The sequence below is a fragment of the Cryptotermes secundus genome, unplaced genomic scaffold (assembly GCF_002891405.2).
Source record: "Cryptotermes secundus unplaced genomic scaffold, Csec_1.0 scaffold250, whole genome shotgun sequence".
In the NCBI taxonomy this organism is placed as follows: domain Eukaryota; kingdom Metazoa; phylum Arthropoda; class Insecta; order Blattodea; family Kalotermitidae; genus Cryptotermes; species Cryptotermes secundus.
The window spans coordinates 2,073,251-2,093,946 of NW_019738873.1; the positions used below are offsets into that span (position 1 = coordinate 2,073,251).

Below are 20,696 nucleotides of genomic sequence, written 5' to 3' on the forward strand. Positions count from 1 at the left end.
AATATACAATAAATGAATGAACGAATGAATGTGCAATAAACACTCGTAAAAGAAAAACAAGCCTACAGCACACTTCACTGGTATACTTTCCTGATCCCTCGAAGATTTCTCTAAATGCGGCAAATCCTTGCCATTACAGTATGGTTACAGAAAATATTTTATTTTTTGATCTTCTATGGTCTGTATCAACAAATAAAATACATTCTTTAGTCAGAGACCAGAGAAGATCTGCCATCTGTTGTCAGGACAAAACAATATCACAATCTAAGTGAAAACTTCTACACATCTCTGTGACGTGGATAAGCTGTTAGGACAGAGGGGCCAACCATTTCTTGAAAATGATGTTAGTTGACAATGGGAAATTCCGTAATTACTAGAATCTTAATGTACATTTAAAATCTCGTTCTCTTCAGTATTTTATGAAGAATCAGTGATCCTCTTAAGTACCACCATAAATTGGTTTATGATGTGTTCGTGGTTATTATTTGGTGTGGAGGTTTTTCATTGGTGCAAGATACTGAGTATTGGATTTTCCAGTTATTTTGTTAGATCTGTGAAGTATCTTGTATCTTTATTTTCATTTCCATAGATCCTTACTGGCTACCAAAGCCATCAGATATGGAACATGACACAATTACATATATTAGTTCTGAGAGCAGAAACTAGTCTTCTTACAACTATATTCATAAAAGGAACCTTAATTATACAATTAAATAATTTAACCAGCATGTACAATTCATGAACTAGACATTAATACCTTATTAAGCTCATTTCTTAAAAATATGCATACAAATATCAATTGAAATTCTGTTATACAAATATAAACAGCATTTATAAAAAGTTTAGTTCATCTTGTATTTGAAATACTCGTCCAACGTATAAAATGAATGGGAATACAAGAAATTTTTCAAGACCAATTTAAATTGTTTTGTATTATGGGACAGATCTTTTATTGCAACAGGTAAGCTGTTAAGCGCCTTAATCCTTAATCCTTAAGTCCCCTTCTGGTTGTTGCTTGCCTATTTCCGCATTGTAGCTTGTGTGAGTGCTGATTAAATCAATATCACATATACTGACTTTTGGCCTGAAATTTGAGCGAGTTCCATGCGTGTGTGGTTCTCACAGTGGCGTTGTGAAAAGTTCTGTCTTCTAGAATAGAACGCCAGGAAGTATGGTGAAAGGCACGACATTTCGGAGGAAACTATCGCCCATCTTCGGGGTCGATGGTGAGCGATGGTAAGTGTACGAAACAGGAAATCGGAGTGAGCAGACGATATGTCAGAGTGAGAAGGATGAGTTTGCGGAGGTTAACATTCCTACCGACTGGGCTATCGCTACTACAACCTCGCGCCTGTTGTAGTTTCTCCATCTCTTTCATAGATGACAGGCTAGTACTCAATGTTGGAGTGCTGGTATGAACCAATCGCTAGATGGCAGACCACGAGCGCCATGAGCTATGACGACATTCGCTAAAGCCGGTTGGTGCAGGTTGGTGCTTGTGGCGCGTATTAGTTGTTGATGTTTCAACATTTGTTTTGTTGTGTGTGATTTTTTTTTGTAGTGTACGTTGTGTCGGCAGAAGAGTATAATGTCAGACGTTTTACCATATAGAGCAGAATATGCCAAAAGCGGTCGCGCCTCGTGTAGGGGATGTAAAAGTCCTATTGCAAAGGATACTCTGCGTTTGGCCGTTATGGTGCAGGTAGATATTAAACATGCTTTTCGTTCTTTAGGAATTTGTTCCCGCGCAACAGAAGACACATGAAAGATGCTTAAAAATGTATGAGATTGAGGTTCTCACGGCAGTTTACAGTCTTCCGGTGCGTGATACTGTGTAATTCCGTAAGTTGGTGTCAACGTTTCGGAGGAAACTGCTGCCTGCGTCTTCAGAATTGAAGTAGTAAATCTTTTACTCTAATGAGGGGGGCAGCAAGTTCTTCCGAGACGTTGGTTTTCATTAGGTTGATTACACAGCATAAGGACGTAAAAGACTAAATGCAGCTAGGATGGTGATGCCTGTTGGCCGATACAAATGACAAATTGATAAAAGAGGCTGGATGATTCAGTTAATGATGTAAACCAAATTCACTGTTTAAAAATATTTGTAGATAAAAATATATTCTCATTATCGTAAATCAAACGATTAAAGAAAGGTAAAGCTATCCCTGTAACAGGCTGTGAAGCCCCATACCCTTGTGAGATGTCAAGGCTCAAAACAAGAACAAAAACAAACTCCGTAATTATAGTCCCTGAGCGACCGCCTCTTGTCGGCGAAGTTAGTGCGGAGAGAGGATGTTATGGTCAGCGCAACGAAACCCCATGGCCGTTAATGTAGGTTTTTCTAGACCGGAGCCGCTATTTCCTTGAAATAGCTCCTCACTTATCATCACAGTGCTGAGGGGACCCCATTCAAGACTCACTACTTCAATTCGCAGGGGATCTCATTTCTGTCTGAATTAATTTATGTTTTTTGTCTGGACTGTGGTAACTTTAGGTAAAAATATTAAGTTGTAAATGATACGTGAAAGCTGAAAACCAATGAAGGGTGGCCTTGGGACTGCTGATAATTTTCATTTGGGAAATCATGTGCATCATTTCATGTAACTGACATACAGAAATAACAATTATTTCTTAATTTCTATGAATTATTTTGCAGTCACCAGTGTTTGATGGGAAGACCCCTCACTGGTATCACTTCATGTGCTTTTTTGGCCGTCAGCGACCAAAAACAGTGGGTGATATCTCTCATTTTGAGTCCCTGAGGTGGGAGGATCAGGAGAAGATTAAGGCCAAAATAGGTAAGAAATGGGTTATAGATGTTTCTATTACAATGACCACTTTGGAGGAAGTAGTATTTAGATGTTTCCTCATTGACATCAATATTTACTCACCATTAGCTGCAATAGAATAGTAATAGAGCTTGTTTTTAGATTATGTAGTTTCATATGGATCTCCTAATCCCGTGAGACTAGGATCAGATCCAGATAAAGGTTAAGGTAAAAAAAGGGTAAAGTTTTCCTTGTACTTAATTAGTTAAGCACCACGGCATGATATATAGGGGAGTGGAGGCATAGTTCCACCTTTCTTGACCTTGACACTAGATAGAGGTGAGCAGTCAGTTTCATGCCCATGCCACTTTACCCCCTACGAAAAGAGCTCCCAGTACCCGATGGATAAGAGGTTGGGTGGGCCCCAGGGTTGGTCTGGATGCTGTAGAGAAGAGAAAAATCCTACACTGCTGGGAATCAAACTCAGCCCATCCAACATGTAGTCTGTCACTATACCAACTGAGCCATCCTGACTCTCTCCAGGGAAACCAGGTGGGGCTGAAATTAAATTGGACACATCAGCTGCCCGTCGATGCTGATGATGTGAAATGTACTGGGAGTTCATTTTGCACTTATCTGAAAGATATTTAAACCAAGTTTCCAGTTTAACATAGATCAGTTTTTTGGTTACTAAGAGTTGATCTTTGACTTAAATTGCTCAAAAGATGTATTCTCAACAGTACAATGATCAGGGGTGAACAAATTGTATTTCCAGTCCCCAGTATAGTGTTCATGGCATGATGCTCAATTAGTTATACAGTAACAGTTTTACCTTTTACAGATAATGAGACGAGTGGGTTTGTGGAGTCCAAGCAATGGCTTTGTGCAGTTATTTAAGAGTAATTATGGTTCTCAGATTTCCTCATTAATATCCACTCACTTGTGTGTCAGGTATATGCATGTCTTGGCTATGAATGGCACCATTGAGAACACTTATGTTTTAAGGACAGAAGTTTGGGTTCCATGAATTTTGCTGTATTGAGGTTTAGCTGTGCTTCAGCCATGACAGCTAATAGTTCTGAGCCTAGGAGATAAGGCTGAATGTTTCAGTGTTAGGCACAGTATTCAGATGTTTCTTGTTTGTTCCAAAGCTTTGAAACATTTTACTGGTGAGAGGTTTACTGTTTATAATATGCCATTTATATCTCATATGAAGGAAATTATTGCACGTGATAATTTAATGGTAATATGTTGTAGCAAGTGTGGGAAGGAGAGGAGTTTAGTTTAATCTTTAATGTTGTTGTTTTGTGGTAACATTCATGTTTGGAATTATTCTCAGAGGGTGGTGGAGCAGGTGCAGTTGCTGAAGAAAGTACTAAGGTCAAGGGCAAGAAACGAAAGGCAGCCGCAGAAGATAATGTTGCATTGAAGGATTTCACTGTTGAGTATGCAAAGTCGAGTCGATCCACATGCCGAGGCTGTGAAGAGAAGATTATGAAGGTGAGTGCTTTTATGCATCTTCATTTTTTATTTGTTTATGTGTCTGTGTTTGGGGGGCGAGGAGGCTAAAAAAACATAAAGAAATAAAAATGCAAATAATATCTTCTAACTCAGTGATTACCAATATTAATTGTACTAAATTCCTGGGTTTAAATGTTGATAGTACAATGTCATGGAAGGATCATATCGCTGAACTGTCATCAAGACTAAATAAGGCTTGTTATGCAATAAGGGCAATAAAACCATTTATGTCTTTAGACTTAATGAAGTCGATCTATCATTCCTATGCACACTCTATTCTATCTTACGGTATTGTCTTCTGGGGTAATTCTTATCTCAGTGACAGTATTTTTAAAATTCAAAAAAGAATAATAAGAGTTATTACTAGCTCAGGTAGATACGACTCATGCCGTGAATTATTTAAAAAATTACAAATATTGCCACTTCAGTCTCAATACATATTCTCACTACTTGTCTTTGTCATCAAGAACAGAAGTTGCTTTATATCTAATTCTGATATTCATGATATTAATACTCGTTACAACCACAATTTACACTTGCCTTCTACAAATCTGTCATCTGTACAGAAAGGAGTACTCTTTTCTGGAAGTAAGATTTATAACCACTTACCACTAAATATTAAAATGCTATCTAAAGATATTAAGCATTTCAAATCGTCATTAAAAACCTACCTTACAGAACATGCATTCTATAGTATTGATGAATATTACCAATTAACTTCCTAATGAATATGGTTCTTTTTATATTTCTTGCCCTTTGTACATTTAGATTAGTTGTAGGAGGTCTTCCCACTGTAAGTTCAATTCATTCATGTTTCATTGTCTTCATTATTATATGGTGTATTTGTTCAAACTGTGTTTTGTGACACTGTTGTGCAATACTGTGTTTTGCTTTGTGTCTTTGATCAAAATGTGTTTTTGTGACACTGCTGTTATGCAATACTGTGTTTTTACTTTATGTCCTTATTGTGGTCTTTATGAATGTACGTATATATCATTATTTTATGTTTATATTATATTTGTATCTTGACAGGTTCTATATCCCATAGGTTGGTTTGACCTTGTATGGATTAACAGAATGCAAATAAATGAATGAATGAATGAATGAATAATCAACTACAGCTAAACCATTTTTTATTATTATAATTTAATTAGTAAGGTGCATGCCTCATTGCTACTTTTTGAGTGTGCACCATATAATATGACTGGCTTTCACACGCAGACACACAGCAGTAAAAGGTACCTGGCTGTAATACCCAAAGACTATATTTACTGTGTATATCTATCTATATGTCTGTTTTCTGTTTCTCCCACTTTGTAGCATAGGATATCCATGAAACACTTTAATTCACTTCAGTTTCCTAATCTTAGGCAGTCTGTAGGTCTCCTTGACTGGGGGATCAGTCCATCTGAGTTACCCTGACTCCTGGCTCCAGTACCAGACTCAAATAAATTGAAATATTCTTGGAACAGTGATTGCAGCTGCTACAGGGAGCAGTTGGATGGTTTTGCTCTCTTAGTAGAACTGTACCTTTAGGCTGAGTCTACTGGCTTTGTGATATGTGCCGTGACATTCTTCGTGGCACACGTTTAAAAATGCTTAGGGTGTACTACTTCATGAAGTTTTGACAGAATAGATTATAATGATTTTCTAGGCCGTGGAAGGTGGTTTCTCAAGTACTTCTTTGGAAGATCTTATTATATCACAGTCTTGATTATATACTCTCATTTCCTGTCCCGCACGTCATATTGTATGTAATGCTATATTGTTGTCTTAGTTAATTAAGCTGTGGCATGTGTGGTAGATACATTTGTTGTTTACTTTTTCACTTTTAATCGTGGAATAAATTGATGTATAAGGTACAGACAGATGACAAAGACGAGGATTGAACTAGGGGAATATGGTAAATTTGTGTCTTACCTTTGAACTTCAGAACTCAAATTACAGGTGATTGCGAGAGAGGGTGGAGGAGAAACACCCATACAGTAGATTTTGAGAGAAGTAAATCAAAAATGAATCACTAGCATCACAGGAAACTGATATATTGCATAAGAAGACAAGATCCTGTGATGTGAATTTCATGTTTTACTCTTTGCTGCTGTTTCTGTACTTTTTGTGGGTCAGATCCAAACAAAAAGTGATTTTTATTTTGTTTTAATACTTTTCCGTTTAGGATGAAGTACGTGTTTCGAAGAAGGACTTCGACAGTGAGGGTGCAAAAATGTATGGTGGCCAGGAGCGTTGGCACCATGTAGATTGTTTTGCAAAACTGCGTGATGAACTTGAATTTTGGGAATCTGGAAGTTGCCTTCCTGGTATCAAAAGCTTGAAAAAAGAAGATCAACAACTAGTGAAAAACAAATTGCCCAAAGTTGAAAAGTAAGTGATGTATTGAATATAAAATATTCTGTTAATTAAAGGAGATGTGTAAAAGTAAAGATAAAGTTTAATTAAACACTGTGCCATGTAGACGTAAGGGGGAGTGGATGTATAGATCCACTTTTTCTTGACCTTGGCACTAGTTGTCGGTGAGTGGTCAGCATCACGCCCTGGCTGCTTTACCCCCGGTATTCATTGTATAGGAGGTTGACTGGACCCCAGAGCCAGCCTGGACAAGTGGAGAAATGAAAATTCTTGACCCTACTGAGACTTGAACTTTGACCTCTTGGTCGTCCAGCCCATAGCTGGTCGCTATACCGATTACACTATAAAGGAGATGGGTAGATAGTGCAAATTAGTTCACACCAAATAGGCATCATTCTAAGGGCAAGCATAAAACAAGGAAACTGAAAACTGCAGCATATTCTGAGCATGAAACAAATTGCCAGATTGCTATGTGCACATTGCAGACTCTACGGCTGGTTGTAATCTGTGTAATATCAAATAACAATATTGATTCTGTCATATTATAGTGGATGCTCAGGCAGAATACTCATGAAGAGATGAAGTTGTTATCTGCATCCGCTGTAGAAATTTACAGTTGTTTAGCTGTTCACATCCTCCCAAGTTGAGCATGTACATCCAGCTTAAATCATGATTTCAATTTCAGTTTTGTACACTGATATCTGCAATATCAGATAATAAGTTTGACGCTGTCATGATATGGTGAAGTGTCAGGCAGCATGCAAAGAGAGTAAGCACTGAATTGCATCTGCTCTTCCATGACAAGTTCTGGTCTGAAGATTTCAGTGTATTGAAGGAAGTTGACTAGGATCATATAGGGCTTGAGGTTTGAAAAACAAATTTCAAATGGCAGGCAGTTGCATTTATAGGAGAAAAATTGCCAATTACTGTCAGATAAAAAACATTTATTCACTGCTCTTTATGTACAGTGCAGTTTTCCCAGTTTCATAACCATCCACAAGTTCTGTTGCAGTCACTTTACAATTTCCCCAGTTTTTAATGTCCAAAAGTGTGTTGTACTCATGTTACAATTTTTCCCAGTTTCCAAGTCTGCCATGAGCCATATCATGATCGTGTTACAGTTTATCCAGTTTTCAGCCCGTCATGAGTTGTGTTGTGATCACATTTCAGTGTCTCCACTTTTTGCATGATCAGCTGAATCTGACAGTTTCTTCATAGTTGTGGCTGTGTTTCAATTTTCAGTGTCCGTGGTGTGTGCTTGCATCAACTCATAACTAACTAACTAACTTCATGGAGCTGAACCCTTCTTGATAACCCATGAATTGTGCAGCTATTCAAGAACTTCCCAACGTTTTATGGGACCTGAAGGCTCCTTACCATGTTCACAAGAGTCTTCCACTTGTCCCTGTGCTGAGCCAGATCAATCCAGCCCATACCACCCCATACTTTCTAAGATCCGTTTTAATATTATCCACAGACCGACCTGCGTCTTGGTCTTCCGAGTAGTCTCTTTCCCTCTGACTTTTCTCCCCATTCGTGCTACATACCCTACTCGTCTCATCCTCATTGACTTGATCATTCTAATTACACTTGGAGAAGAGTACAAGTTTGTCTGACACGTGTTGGTTCATCAGTATCTTTGTTTAACAGTGTTTCATCACCTCTTTAGAATGTAAAATTCTGAGTCACGGAATGGTTGAAAATACACGTGGGGAAGGAAGTCCCCAGTTTTAAGGTACACTCACAGTGATAGGCTATAAAGTAAGACAGAACGCTGTACAGTGGTCATGTTTGTCTCTCTGTGATATGATGTCATAGCCTGAACCACTGGACAAATGTGAAGGTAGAAACAGATAAACAGGTTAATAAATAAAATTGCAAAGAATGCTTATATGCTGTGTTACTGAATGCCCCATTTTTCTTGAGAGACTGAGGAAGGCGTAAAAGCTTAGAATAGCCAGTCTTTGGGCTCTGTGTGCATGCTTGTGTTTGGGGGGGTGGGGGCATGAGTTTTAATGGGAAGTTTTCAGTTCAGCAATATCAGGGGAGACTCAATTTTATTATGTTTATCCTACAAGCCGGAAGGTCGCGGGTTCAAGTCCGAATGAGGTCACTGGATATTTTTTAAATTGACCTAATCCTTCCAGCTGCACTATGGCCCTGGGGTTGACTCAGCCTCTTAACAGAAATGAGTACCAGTAATTAATTAAATAATTTTCCTGGTGAGTAAAGTGCGGCCGGCATGTAGGGCTGACAACCTCACCGCCATCTGTGAGCCGATTGTCTAGATAATGTGGGAACCTCAACATCTCACAACCCTATGGGCCTCCACGGCCTGTTACGGGGATAGCTTTACTTTACTATTTTTATCTTACTGTTGTAGGAAAGAAAAATCCACTGATGAAACTGATGGACCATCCCCATCAAAGAAAACAAAATCAAGCAATGCTGCAATAAGAGAACAGAGCAAAATAATGTACAAATACCGAGACCAGCTGAAGAAGGAACTTAGGAAGAGTGATTTGCAGGATCTGCTCGAATACAATGACCAAGAAGTACCAGTTGGTGAGGAGAGGGTCTGTATCCAGCATAACTTAAACTTAATTCACAGTTATGTCATATTAGTATGTACATAATGTGCCTACTGTTTGTCTCTTTCCAGATGTTGGATCGTCTGTCAGATATCATGACATTCGGTGCTCTTAAGCGCTGTGATGAATGCAAAGGTGGCCAGTTTGTGTTCTGCTCAGGTGTTGGCTATCAGTGTCTAGGAGATCTGACTGAGTGGACCAAGTGCCAGAATACAACACTTGAGCCAAAGAGGAAGCCATTCCGAGTGCCTTCTGAGCTCATGTCAGACCATGAATTCTTGTAAGTAGCTTGCATTACACAGTAAATGTGAAAATAACTTGAGTTTCAAAGCCAACCTCTGCTGGCTGTTGTAATTTGATCATGTCATCGTCATGTCATGTGATTAAACATAAGGTTTGGATTGGTAACTGGAATTACTGAACTCTTATGAACCATAACTACAATTAATTGTAGCGCTCTCAGAAATTCACACACTCAGCAATTCACTGCAGCAAGCACTATGTCTTCTCAGTGTGCTGTGTCTTCACTAGTCATTGCCTGGTGTCTCCAAAATGCCATAGGTTCCTCAGCTTTTGTGTTCACAGCTGGTACTACTCTCATGACTCAGCTCCACTCAGCTGGCCTGGGGCATTCGTTATATAGCATCAGCGTAGACCGTAGACCCAACAGAAAACACTGCTTCCAACAGCTACGCTGTTGTTGAATGCATGGTCTTTGTTATGCTGGTATGTCATTTATTGTGATATAAGTTAGTAACTGTCTCATTCTTCAGTTATAATATCACATTGTAGACAAGTTTTATTAAGAAGGAAGCAGTCTTCTGGGATGTGGCACCGTATAGATATTGTATTAACCGACGTTTTGAAGGAACGTATTGCACCTGCTCATGCTGGTTCACTTGCGGATTTCTTCCTGTCTTCTATCCTGAAGATGGAGATGATATGTTCCTCTGAAACTAACCAGCGTGAGCAGGTGCAACAGTCTGTTGCACTTGCTCATGCTGGTTCACTCACAGATTTCTTGTTGTCTTATACCCTGAAGATGGAGGTGATATGTTCCTCCGAAACGTTGGTTAACACAATATCTACATGGCGCCACATCCCAGAAGACTGCTTTCTTCATAGTCACTGCCATGAAAACCTAAAATCTTACAAGTTTTATTAAAACTACCTAACACAATATTTATTGTTATTTTGTTTTGTTTTTTTAATAAAGTCTTATACTACTTTGTTACACACATGCTTGTAATTAATTTTATAGTGGTTTTCATAAAAGAAGATCTAATCTGATTTTTATTGAACCGCATGTAGCCATTGATGCAGATGTGCTTCTAAACCCATGTGTACACTGATGCTCACTCTTTCAGGAAGTTTGCCTGTACAGAATGTGTATGCTTATGTATGTTGTGAAGAGAAATATATGCACCAAAATGAGGCTAAGTTCTCTTTTTGCAATAAGAATTATTGTATATTTTCACTAAACTTTCTTTGTTTACTGCTGCTTAGATCTGTGACAAACGTTGGTTCCTTGCAGGAAGAAGTACAAATATGTTGCAAGAAAAAGAATTGTGCAGCTTCATGCACCTTCATCAACCGTGAAGAGTGATCCATCTACCTCAAAGTAAGTAAACTGGATGAGATTATCAAACAGCAATGTCATTGTAACAAAGTTACCAGCTTCTGTTTTCAGCAAACTACGAAATTGTATGCAGAACATGTCTCAGTGTTGCACTATGCTAGATAATCTTTTTATGAACTGTATTGCCTGCATACAAATACCATCTGTGTCATTTCATCCAGCACACATCCTAGCATTCCAAAAACGGCTATAAACGTTTTCATTTATCTGAGGTTTGTTTAAAAAGTTCCCAGAATGAACACGTGGAGCGACACCAGTCACCTACATGTGGATGCATGTGGGATGGTTGATAGTTGTGACTAATCTACATGAAGCAATTTGTACCGGTGATGTCTTTTAGTATTATAATCATTTGTGTCATTGTGTTGTTTTTGTTCTGTTACATTGGGATGTGTCCATAAAGGAACAAAGAACTTGTGTGAAATATTGTGTCACATTTTGTAGAACAGCTGCAGAAACTCATCCCAAGATTAAGTGTTGTGGGAAGCTTTGAGGAAAGTGACACCACAAAAATTGCACAAATGTTTCCAGAGTGAAGAACTTCAGCAGATGAAAATGGTGGCATCAGTGACAGATTGTCAGGCTGACCTTCAGGTTTGAGAAATGTTTCGTTGATTGCCCCAGTTAAGGGCATTGGCCATGCAGGTCATTGACTGTACGGGAAGTAGCAGAAGAGACTGAAATATCCATTATCACATGTTCTACAATTTTTAGCAGAAGATGCGTTAAATGTCAGTAAAATATGTACCAAGGCTGTTGACTGAAGATAAGAGGATTCAGTGTGTTTCAATTTATGAAATATCTCCTGCAGTGAGTGAATGCAAACATCTTTTTGAAAAAGTCTTCACGGGAGATGAGACTTGTATTTATGGATATGATGTTGAAACAAGGCAGCATTTATCACTGTGAAAGAGTCCAGATTTGCTGCACCCAAAAATCGTGACAGTGAAAATGGTGATTTTTTTTTCAATTGTGGCATTGTTTATCATGCGTTTGTTGCAGCTGGTATTATCATCTGGAAGTTCTGAAGCATATGAAGTAAACATACAGAAATGTGGAGTGCAGGTAACATGGTACCGCCATCATGACAGTGCAACAGCTCACTGACTGTTTGCTGACTCCAGAGTTCTTGACAAACCAACTGATTCCTGCCCTTCCACAACCTACATTTTCACCTGATGCACCTCTCCACATTTCCTGTTCATTACACTAAAAATTACTGTGAAACAAAGATTTCAAATGGCAGAGATCATTATAAAAACAAAGACAAACTTGAGAGTATTTCAGTGAACATTCTTCAAACAGTGCTTCCAAAATTGGGAAAGGTGACGGGAGGAGTGCATTCATGGTCAAGAAAATTATTTTGAAGGCGTAAATGTAACTTAGCTGTAAATCATAAAATAATAATATTGATGAATTCCAGGGACTTTCTAAATAGACCTAATACAGGAAGATCAGAATGTTGGGGGAAAAAAATATTTTTTTTTTTTTAATTTCAGGCCCAAAATTGAAAGAGCTGGACCTCCTCTGAAGAATATGGAGTTTGTAATATTGGGAAATACCACTAGACCAAAGGATGAGCTGAAAAAGGAAATTAAAAAGCTTGGTGGGAAAGTTGTAACAAAGATCCATGATAAACTTGCTGCTGTAATTTCAACCCCAGGTAAACTTTGAGGACTGTATGAACTTCCATATCACACTTTTAAGTAAAACCCTTTGTGATGTGCAGTGTGGTCACATTTTATGCGAGGGATGTGTTCCTGATGATCTCGCATAATTCAGTATGTTTTGAAACACACATGTGATTCTTGCTTAATTCTTTGGGAGTTGTGTTATTTGAAACTTTGTGCATGAGGTGAGACTTTATTAATACTGTTTATAGCACACTATTTTAAATTTGCATAAAATATGACTGCACTATACTTGGAATTAACTGATGAAGTAACACTGTCTGAAATATTAAACGCACCAAAAGAGTAAAAAATTTTAGTGAAACCTGAAGGGACACCTTGGAAGGCCTATGATATGTTAATATGAAGATGGATCTTAAGGAAAGGTTAAGAATATTTGAAGTGGACTGATCTGACTCTGAATAGAGTACAGTGTGAAGCTTCAGCAAACACAGTGATTGTGTTTGTAGTTTCTTCACCTTCAGTGTTGCAAGACTGTTAAAGTGACGGTAAAAGGTGCATAAACTGGTGTGTTGATGTGAGGAGTTCATGTTCAATTTGTATTGCCAGGCATGCAATATCATATATTATTTAAGAATAATAAAAAAATCAATACAAATATAAATTTGAACAATTAAATAAAGATGTAATGTCAGTCTGTGTGTATTGTCACTATTTAGAGTGACTGTACGTGGGTTTCAGACTGATGATCGCGTTTATTACTCTTACAACACATAAATACAACAGTCTCACCGAGTTAACACTCAAAAGATCGCTGTAACTGCAGCACACAGAAAGTCTTCTCAGTCTTCAGCCGTTGCTCATTAGCAGTTCCAAAGCAGAGGTTCGCATTACTCTGGGTTCCCAAACTGTTCCCGGCCTCAGCTGCAGCAACTGTTGACTATCAGACTAAGACACTCACCAACTGACTCCACTGCACTGGCTGACTGGCTGACTGACTGACTGCAGCTGAGAGTACTTTGCTACTACCAATCAGTTTGTCTTGGCACCAAGCCCCATGAGGCTCACAACCAGAATTTTTTTTTCAACTAAACCCTTACAATCGTAGTCCTTACACCACATCCTCTCTAACAATAGGACGGGTTTGTCTCTTATGGATATGCTTGGCCTTCGTCAAGTGTACATATCACACACACATCAAGTGTAACTCTCCACACTTATAACATCTGGACACTGATTGAGCAAGAAACCCCGTTCCTCATTGTTGTAGTTCAGTTGTTGCTGAGGAAACATGTTTGGTTGCGAAGGAGTTACTCAGTAACAGCTGTTGTGTATTTGCTTATCTCACACTTGTTGCCTAGCAACACATCTATATGGTTTTGTTGCTGTTAGCAAATGGTTAAGAAGCCAGGAATTTCTTAACTATCCAAATAATGCAGTGGCTCGAGAAGGACGCCACACCATGAAGTCAGTTTCGCTGTTAGTAGCCACCTTACTGATTGGAAGCAATGCGAATGCCCGCTGTGTTACTCTGCAAGGTTTATTTTTTTTTCCAGATGAATTGGAGAAGATGACTAAGAAAATGGAAGACGTTAAAGCCTGCGATATACAGGTGTTGCCTGAAGACTTTTTAGATGAGGTAAAGGATGGTGGGGCTCTGGCCTTAATTTCCGAAAGGAATATCTCTTCATGGGGCTCAGATGTGAGTACGCACATTTAACGAACTACCACTCACGTGTTCCAGCCTATGTTATACCCTTGTATGAACCTGTGACATATGAGTGCACCGCTAAGGATGGGTGCTGTGTACTGCATGCTGTCAATATGCGACCCTTATTACATGTAAATTTATGTTCCTTTATCAGTAACATAGAATTCACTCACAAATGGTAAACATTCCCTCTTCTCTGACCCATACTGTGTTGTGTTGGTGTTACGTTGAGTACATCACAAGTTTTTGGGAAGATAAGTAGCCAGTCAAATACTGTATAGTGTGGCTGTGACAATGTCAGATCTCTATTTCAGTGTTCATAGAACAGTTGCTCTACGTTTCCTTGCTTGAAATCTTTAACAGTCTGAAGTTGTACAATGTTTCTGTTTCCCACCAAGTAGCATTTAGCAGTATTTAGGACATCCAGATATTTTTCTGGGGCAAGCGATAGTTGTAGTTGCTTGAGACACTATGCTACAAGCTGGAAGGTCATGGGTTTGATTCCCGATGACATCATTGGATTTTTCAATTGACCTAATCCTTCCACCCATACTTTGGCCCTGGGGCTGACTCAGCCTCTAACAGAAATGGGTACCAGGAATCTTCCTGGGGGTAAAGGGTGGCTGGCGCATAAGGCTGACAAACTCACCGTCAAATGGGTACCAGGAATCTTCCTGGGGGTAAAGGGTGGCCGGCGTGTAAGGCTGACAAACTCACTGCCATCTGTGAGCTGATTGTCTACAATATGTTGGAGCCTTGATGTCTCACAACCCTATGGGCCTCTACAGCCTGTTACAGAGATAGCTTTACCTTTTACATATTCTTTTGTAAAATTCCAGGCATATGAGGCTGAAACATGAATGATGTTACAAATTCTGTATAGATTGTGGGGGCTTGGTATCTTGCACCTATACAGAAAGGGTGGACATTTTTGTTGAGATCCTTGTGACAGTCTGTATTTCTTAAAAAAATTTGCATATCATGTGTTGTGTCATGTTAACAGTTTCATCCTTTCAATTTTAATATTTTGGTGGTGCAAGCCCTGAGTAAAAAAGGTATTTAACACATTGACACTGTTTGCAGCCTCAAAAGAGGATAGCAGTGGATGTGGTTGACGGCAACAAGAAGTCTAAAAGTGGAAGTAAGTGTTATCTTTTGTATAAATGCCTTTCATACAGTGACAGCTGTGTCAGCTTTTTGTTCCTCCATTTCTTGCTGTTTCTGATTTGGTTTTAGGCCATCATTGCAGTTTCTGTAATGCAAAACTCATAACTAAAATTTCTGAGGTGAAAATATAGCATTTAATTATGAACAAAGTAATGAATGTTGGGGTTTCATAAAAGTGCAGGGAAAATCTTGACTAGTTGAGTTACTATTAGCTTTCATATCTCTAAAGGAGGTCACTGAGCCAAATTACAGACATTTCCCACCCAACAGTAGTCTCTAACGCCTCTGATAGATGGGGCAAGCATTATAGATACCTCTCAGCTAGTAGAGCTGGTCTCGCTGGCTGGGCGGGACTGATGGTAAGCACCAGTACTGGTAGGATATAGAGACTGGTAGAAATCATGGAGGGAAGCACACTGGACCAATACAGGTCTAAGTGCATGGGGAAACCCACCCTCTCCAATAACTAACTAAGTACCATTAGCTTCTCAAAAAGGACTCGGCTGCTTGTAGTTAGTTACAATGCATGAAGGCTGTTCCATAGCTTAGGCTGTTAGTTGCCAACTTCTCACAGCGGGGGTCTGATTACAATCCAAGGATAGTCGGTGTGAGACTTGTGGTGGACAAAGTGACAGTTGGGCACTTTAATACCCCCTGCCAGTTATGATTCCAGTAACCCTTTCTAGTCAAACCTCGATATATACTCAACATGGTGACTGTGCTTCCATGGACAAATGTGGATATATAATCAACAAACTTTGTTTCATGTTTCTGCTTTCATATTTTGATCATGTGTCACTAGTTGGCACTATAGACTATACCAATGCATGCATGAATGTTTTGTCTGCCTCCTTCTGCCATCTGGAAGTCATAATTTGAACTTCATGAGGAATGAATGTCATTCATGTTTTTTACTGTGCATCAATACTATCAACATGGCTTTACATGCAAGCAGAGTTCTGCCTTCTCACGTGAAAAAGCAGAAATATAATTGCATGTATGCCAAGGATGGAGAGTCAAGGAATATATCATCAGAAAGTGAATGTGAGTGTGAGTGTGAAACAAGTTTTCCGTGTATTGATGGGTGGGAAGATGTGACAGTCGGCAACAAGAAACCCAAGGCATACACATTTACTAAAAATGCAGGGCCACAATTTAACATTTTGCCAGATGCAGAGCCCATGGATTATTTTACATTATTTTTCAATGATGAGCTTTTGAATAACATAGAGATGAACAGGTGTGCAAAACACAAAATTTTGGAACTTCATCCTAGCCCGAGGTCTATTTGGAGTAGCTGGTCTGATGTGTTAGTTCCTGAAGTGTATGCATTTTTAGGTCTAATTATAAATATGGACCTAATGCAATTACCCAACATAAAAGAGTCTAGTGAGAGGAAAACAGAGATTTTTTTTTTTTTGGTGACATAATGTCCAGAGATCACAGATATTTTGGATGATGCATGTGGGAAAATGATACTACCAAATAAAGCCATCAGGCCATCAAAAGGACAAGAAAGTACATGGGGTAATAGAACTTATATAGAAACAGTTTCAGAAAAATTTTGTGCCATTGCAGTAGATAAATCAACAGTTGGGTTCAAGCGCAGAATAATTTTCAAAACTTATAATCCGAATGAAAACCAATGAAGTGGGGAATTGGTTTATTTGTATTAGTTGACAGTGACACTGATCATGTTCACAGTATAATTCCAAATTACAGAAAACGTACAGGTGACTTGTATACCTTGCTATACTCTGAAAAACTGTTTGTTTCAAGAATAGTTATTTCCTTGGTGGACAGACTATGACTCAGTGTGTCTGGTACTGAAGACTACCACCTTTTCACTGACATATTATAGCGGTGTTGAATTGACCCAAGAAGTGGACATTGAAAATGTAAGTACACATTTTGCTTTTCAAATTTATGCCCTCGTTGAACCAACTTTTTGAGCAAAACACTTCACTTAGTTGCTCGGCAGGAATTTAAAAACCCTCTTGTCCTGGCTGCGGATATTTTTCCAAATGTGCCGACCGGAAAGGGTTAATTCTCCATACTTATTTGTTGTCAGGAACTGGTATAATAGGCATGTTTGAGACAACAGTACGAAGAGACTTAAGCCTCACTCCACTGTTAAAGCTAATGTTAATGTAATGTGTTTGTTCAGGCATGTTCACAAAAAGTATGCCATCTAAGGTAAAGCTGAAATTGAAAGGAGGCGCTGCAGTTGACCCTGATACGAAACTGGAAGATGTTGCTCATGTGTATAAGAAAAAGGACGATATCTACAATGCAGTGCTTGGGGTAACGGATATCCAAAATGGGAGGAACTCCTATTATAAGCTACAGTTGCTGGAAGGTGATGCAGGAAACAGGTATGTCAGTACTGGCTTCATATGGCAAAACAAAGAGAAAAAGTTTGAGAACGTTATCTTGGGACACCAGATTTAGTACAACCATAAATGGAGAAAATAATTTGACTGAGGACTTAAAAGTTGACCACCAGCTGAAAGAAAACCTTATTAGGGATTTGCATGGCTAATAATAATGGGTTCTGGATTTGATGATTGGGTTTATTAGCACGTCTTTACAGTTGCAGTTAATTGTAACAGCTCATACATTGAACTCTTCTGAATGAACTCCCTTTTATAACTGCCACATGGCCCGAATATAAGTCATCATGTCACACAGTTCATTTCCTCTATTATTCTGTGTTATCCGTTGAAGCGGAAACATCTCAAACAGTTCCTCTGTTATTCTGTGTTTCCATTGCAGCGGAAACATCTCAGACAGTTCGTCTGTTATTCTGTGTTTTGTCCATTGCCAAGAAACGTGTCAATTTCGGGGCTTTGATTTCTCCAAGCGTGTTTGTTGCCACAAATCATACGTCAATCTTGTGGCAACGCTTTTATTTATACAAGCGTATTCATAGCTACGGAACATGCTTTTAGCAAACCGTTGTCGAACAGTGGGCTATTCAGTGACAATATTTATTTCTGCAGGATACAGTTCTCATAGTTCATGCTGTATGTCCCCCCCCCCTTTTTTTTTGCACGAAGGTGTCAAGATATTCTGTCCTGATGAGTACCTTAATTTCAATATCACAGTATGATGCTTTCTATTTTATCATGTGTGTTATGAGATGATGTACAGCTAAACCTGTGGTCAGGCATAGTAACTTTCTCAGGTCAGTGTTTATTGTCTTGCAGGTACTGGGTGTTTCGGTCATGGGGTCGTATAGGCACCACCATTGGAAGCAACAAATTGGAGGCGATGGATTCCCTGCAAGATGCTCTTCGCCACTTTGAGAGCCTGTATGAGGAGAAGACTGGAAACATGTGGTGCAATAGAAAACATTTTGAGAAAGTTCCTGGCTGTTTCTACCCTGTTGACTTGGATTATTCTCAAGTATGGTTGGATTGCACAGTCAAATCCCAATTTAGTGTTTTCAAATTTAAAGAAATTATGTACTTGGTGAATATTTTTCTGGTCCCAGCTGAAACCCAGTGTAAACATCATGTATTTTTTCCGTATTTTGTTCATTTCAATTACATGAATTTTGTTTGGTGTAAAAGATATATTATGTATAGTATATTGGGATTTAAGACTATCCTGCATTTTGTGGCCTCAGCAAAAGCTCTATATAAGTAACATTTATTTCTCCTCAAATTAGTATTTTACCTGCATTTAGTAAGGAGAAAGCCAGTCCCTCATTAAATCTGTTTTTCAGTTTAGTCTCATATTTACCTGAGTGGAAAGTAAGGTTCCCCCCCCCCCCCTATATTTGGGGGTTAAAAGTCAAAGGGTGGCCTTAAATTTGAGACTCAAAAATATATTGTTTTTAGAAGTTCTTAGCTTTTAGTGGGATGATGTTTCTAAGATGCAGTTAATGCTGACATGTGCTCTGGAGTATGCTGTGAGCATACATGAGAGATAGACAAATATGTTTCTAGGTCAAGAGTCACAAGCCATAACAAGTTTGCTGGAAGAACCACAAAAGCTGTGGAAAGATATGACAGTGAAGGTCATGAAGTTGACAACGGTGGAGACGGTAGAAAAACCAACTCAATGTATAACACTGCATGAAACTAATAAAATCATATTTTACCTGCGGGCATGTTTTTTAATTCTAGAATCAGTTATCTTCCAATCAGGTGAATATGGTATTTACTAGCTGTTTACTCAGAGAGACCATGAAATCTGCATATCATCTTGTCAAACAACCTTGAGCCAGAGCCAGCACAATTCTAGGTACCTCACCAGGCAAAGGGAATTTCTGCCTCCCCTGCAGTTGGCAACAGCTTGAATTTCTCAAAACTCAGTCATAATTAATGAAACAAAGTTGCTACACTTGGTGCCATCCAAACCTAAATGTCGTTGCTCCATAGTTTACAAAGCGAACTGCTTTCTCAAGACTTAATTACAGTTAGTAATTAATAACAAAATGGCCAGTGAATTCTATACTGAGGCCATGCCATAGGTCAGGAAGTTAGTCACCGGCTTCCCACTGCCACGACCTGGTTTTGAGCCCAGGTCAGGTCATGTGGGATTTGTGGTGGACATTGTGGCACAAGGGCAGGTTTTCTCCAAGTACTTCAGTTTCCCCTACCAATCTTCATTCCACCAGTTTCTCCACAATCATCATCATCTGGGGCTGGTACAATAGGCCCATGGTGGCCGCAGTACCAAGTAGACTCAGTCTCACTCCACTAAGAATAATAATAATTCTATTCTGCTGTTGACTGAAGTCATTAATACCATTTTAACCTGCCTAGACCACTGTACACATTCTTTGCATTCTTGAACTATTTCTTTTTTGGCTTATGATTGGCAGTGGAATGAATGAATACGGAGTGGGCCTTTACCACTCCTTGCACCACGACCATGAGTGATCTCTTGTGTGTGTCCCTCTGTTCAGCATTCTCCCAACAATTCAAAGTGGCATCTTTGTAGTCACCTGGTTCCCATGTGACAAAATCTGAAACTGTAGCCTCACAACCACGTAGGACATACAGGGTTGATTCACATTTTTCTAGGTACATATCAGAATATTGTTGGATCACATGGACTAGGAAGACGGAATCACAGAGGTCAAATGCTTATTGACTTTTGTGAACGAAATGGATTGATTGTTACCAACACTTGGTTCAAGAAGCCAAAGAGAAGAATTTACACATGGAAGGCACCTGGGGATTGGAAGAGGCATCAGCTGGACTACATCCTTGTGAAACATCGATTCAGAAACAGTGTGAAGGATGTGAAGACGCTTCCTGGGGCAGACATTGACTCTGACCACAACTTGCT

General features: G+C 39.1%; 1 protein-coding gene across 2 annotated transcripts in view; it reads left to right on the forward strand.

Annotated features, from left to right (window-relative positions):
- The first annotated feature begins 1,465 nt into the window (after positions 1-1,465).
- The window catches only part of LOC111871117 (poly [ADP-ribose] polymerase), a 37,830-nt gene continuing 18,599 nt past the window's right edge, over positions 1,466-20,696 (forward strand). For both annotated transcript variants that reach the window (XM_023863950.2, XM_023863951.2), the window contains exons 1-12: positions 1,466-1,702; positions 2,657-2,798; positions 4,108-4,268; positions 6,463-6,668; positions 9,037-9,229; positions 9,316-9,524; positions 10,779-10,865; positions 12,383-12,546; positions 14,071-14,216; positions 15,309-15,366; positions 17,560-17,767; positions 18,602-18,800. In XM_023863950.2, coding sequence (XP_023719718.1) covers positions 1,589-1,702; positions 2,657-2,798; positions 4,108-4,268; positions 6,463-6,668; positions 9,037-9,229; positions 9,316-9,524; positions 10,779-10,865; positions 12,383-12,546; positions 14,071-14,216; positions 15,309-15,366; positions 17,560-17,767; positions 18,602-18,800 — 1,887 coding nt within the window. In that variant the 5' untranslated portion in view covers positions 1,466-1,588. The remainder of the gene's footprint in view (positions 1,703-2,656; positions 2,799-4,107; positions 4,269-6,462; positions 6,669-9,036; positions 9,230-9,315; positions 9,525-10,778; positions 10,866-12,382; positions 12,547-14,070; positions 14,217-15,308; positions 15,367-17,559; positions 17,768-18,601; positions 18,801-20,696) is intronic.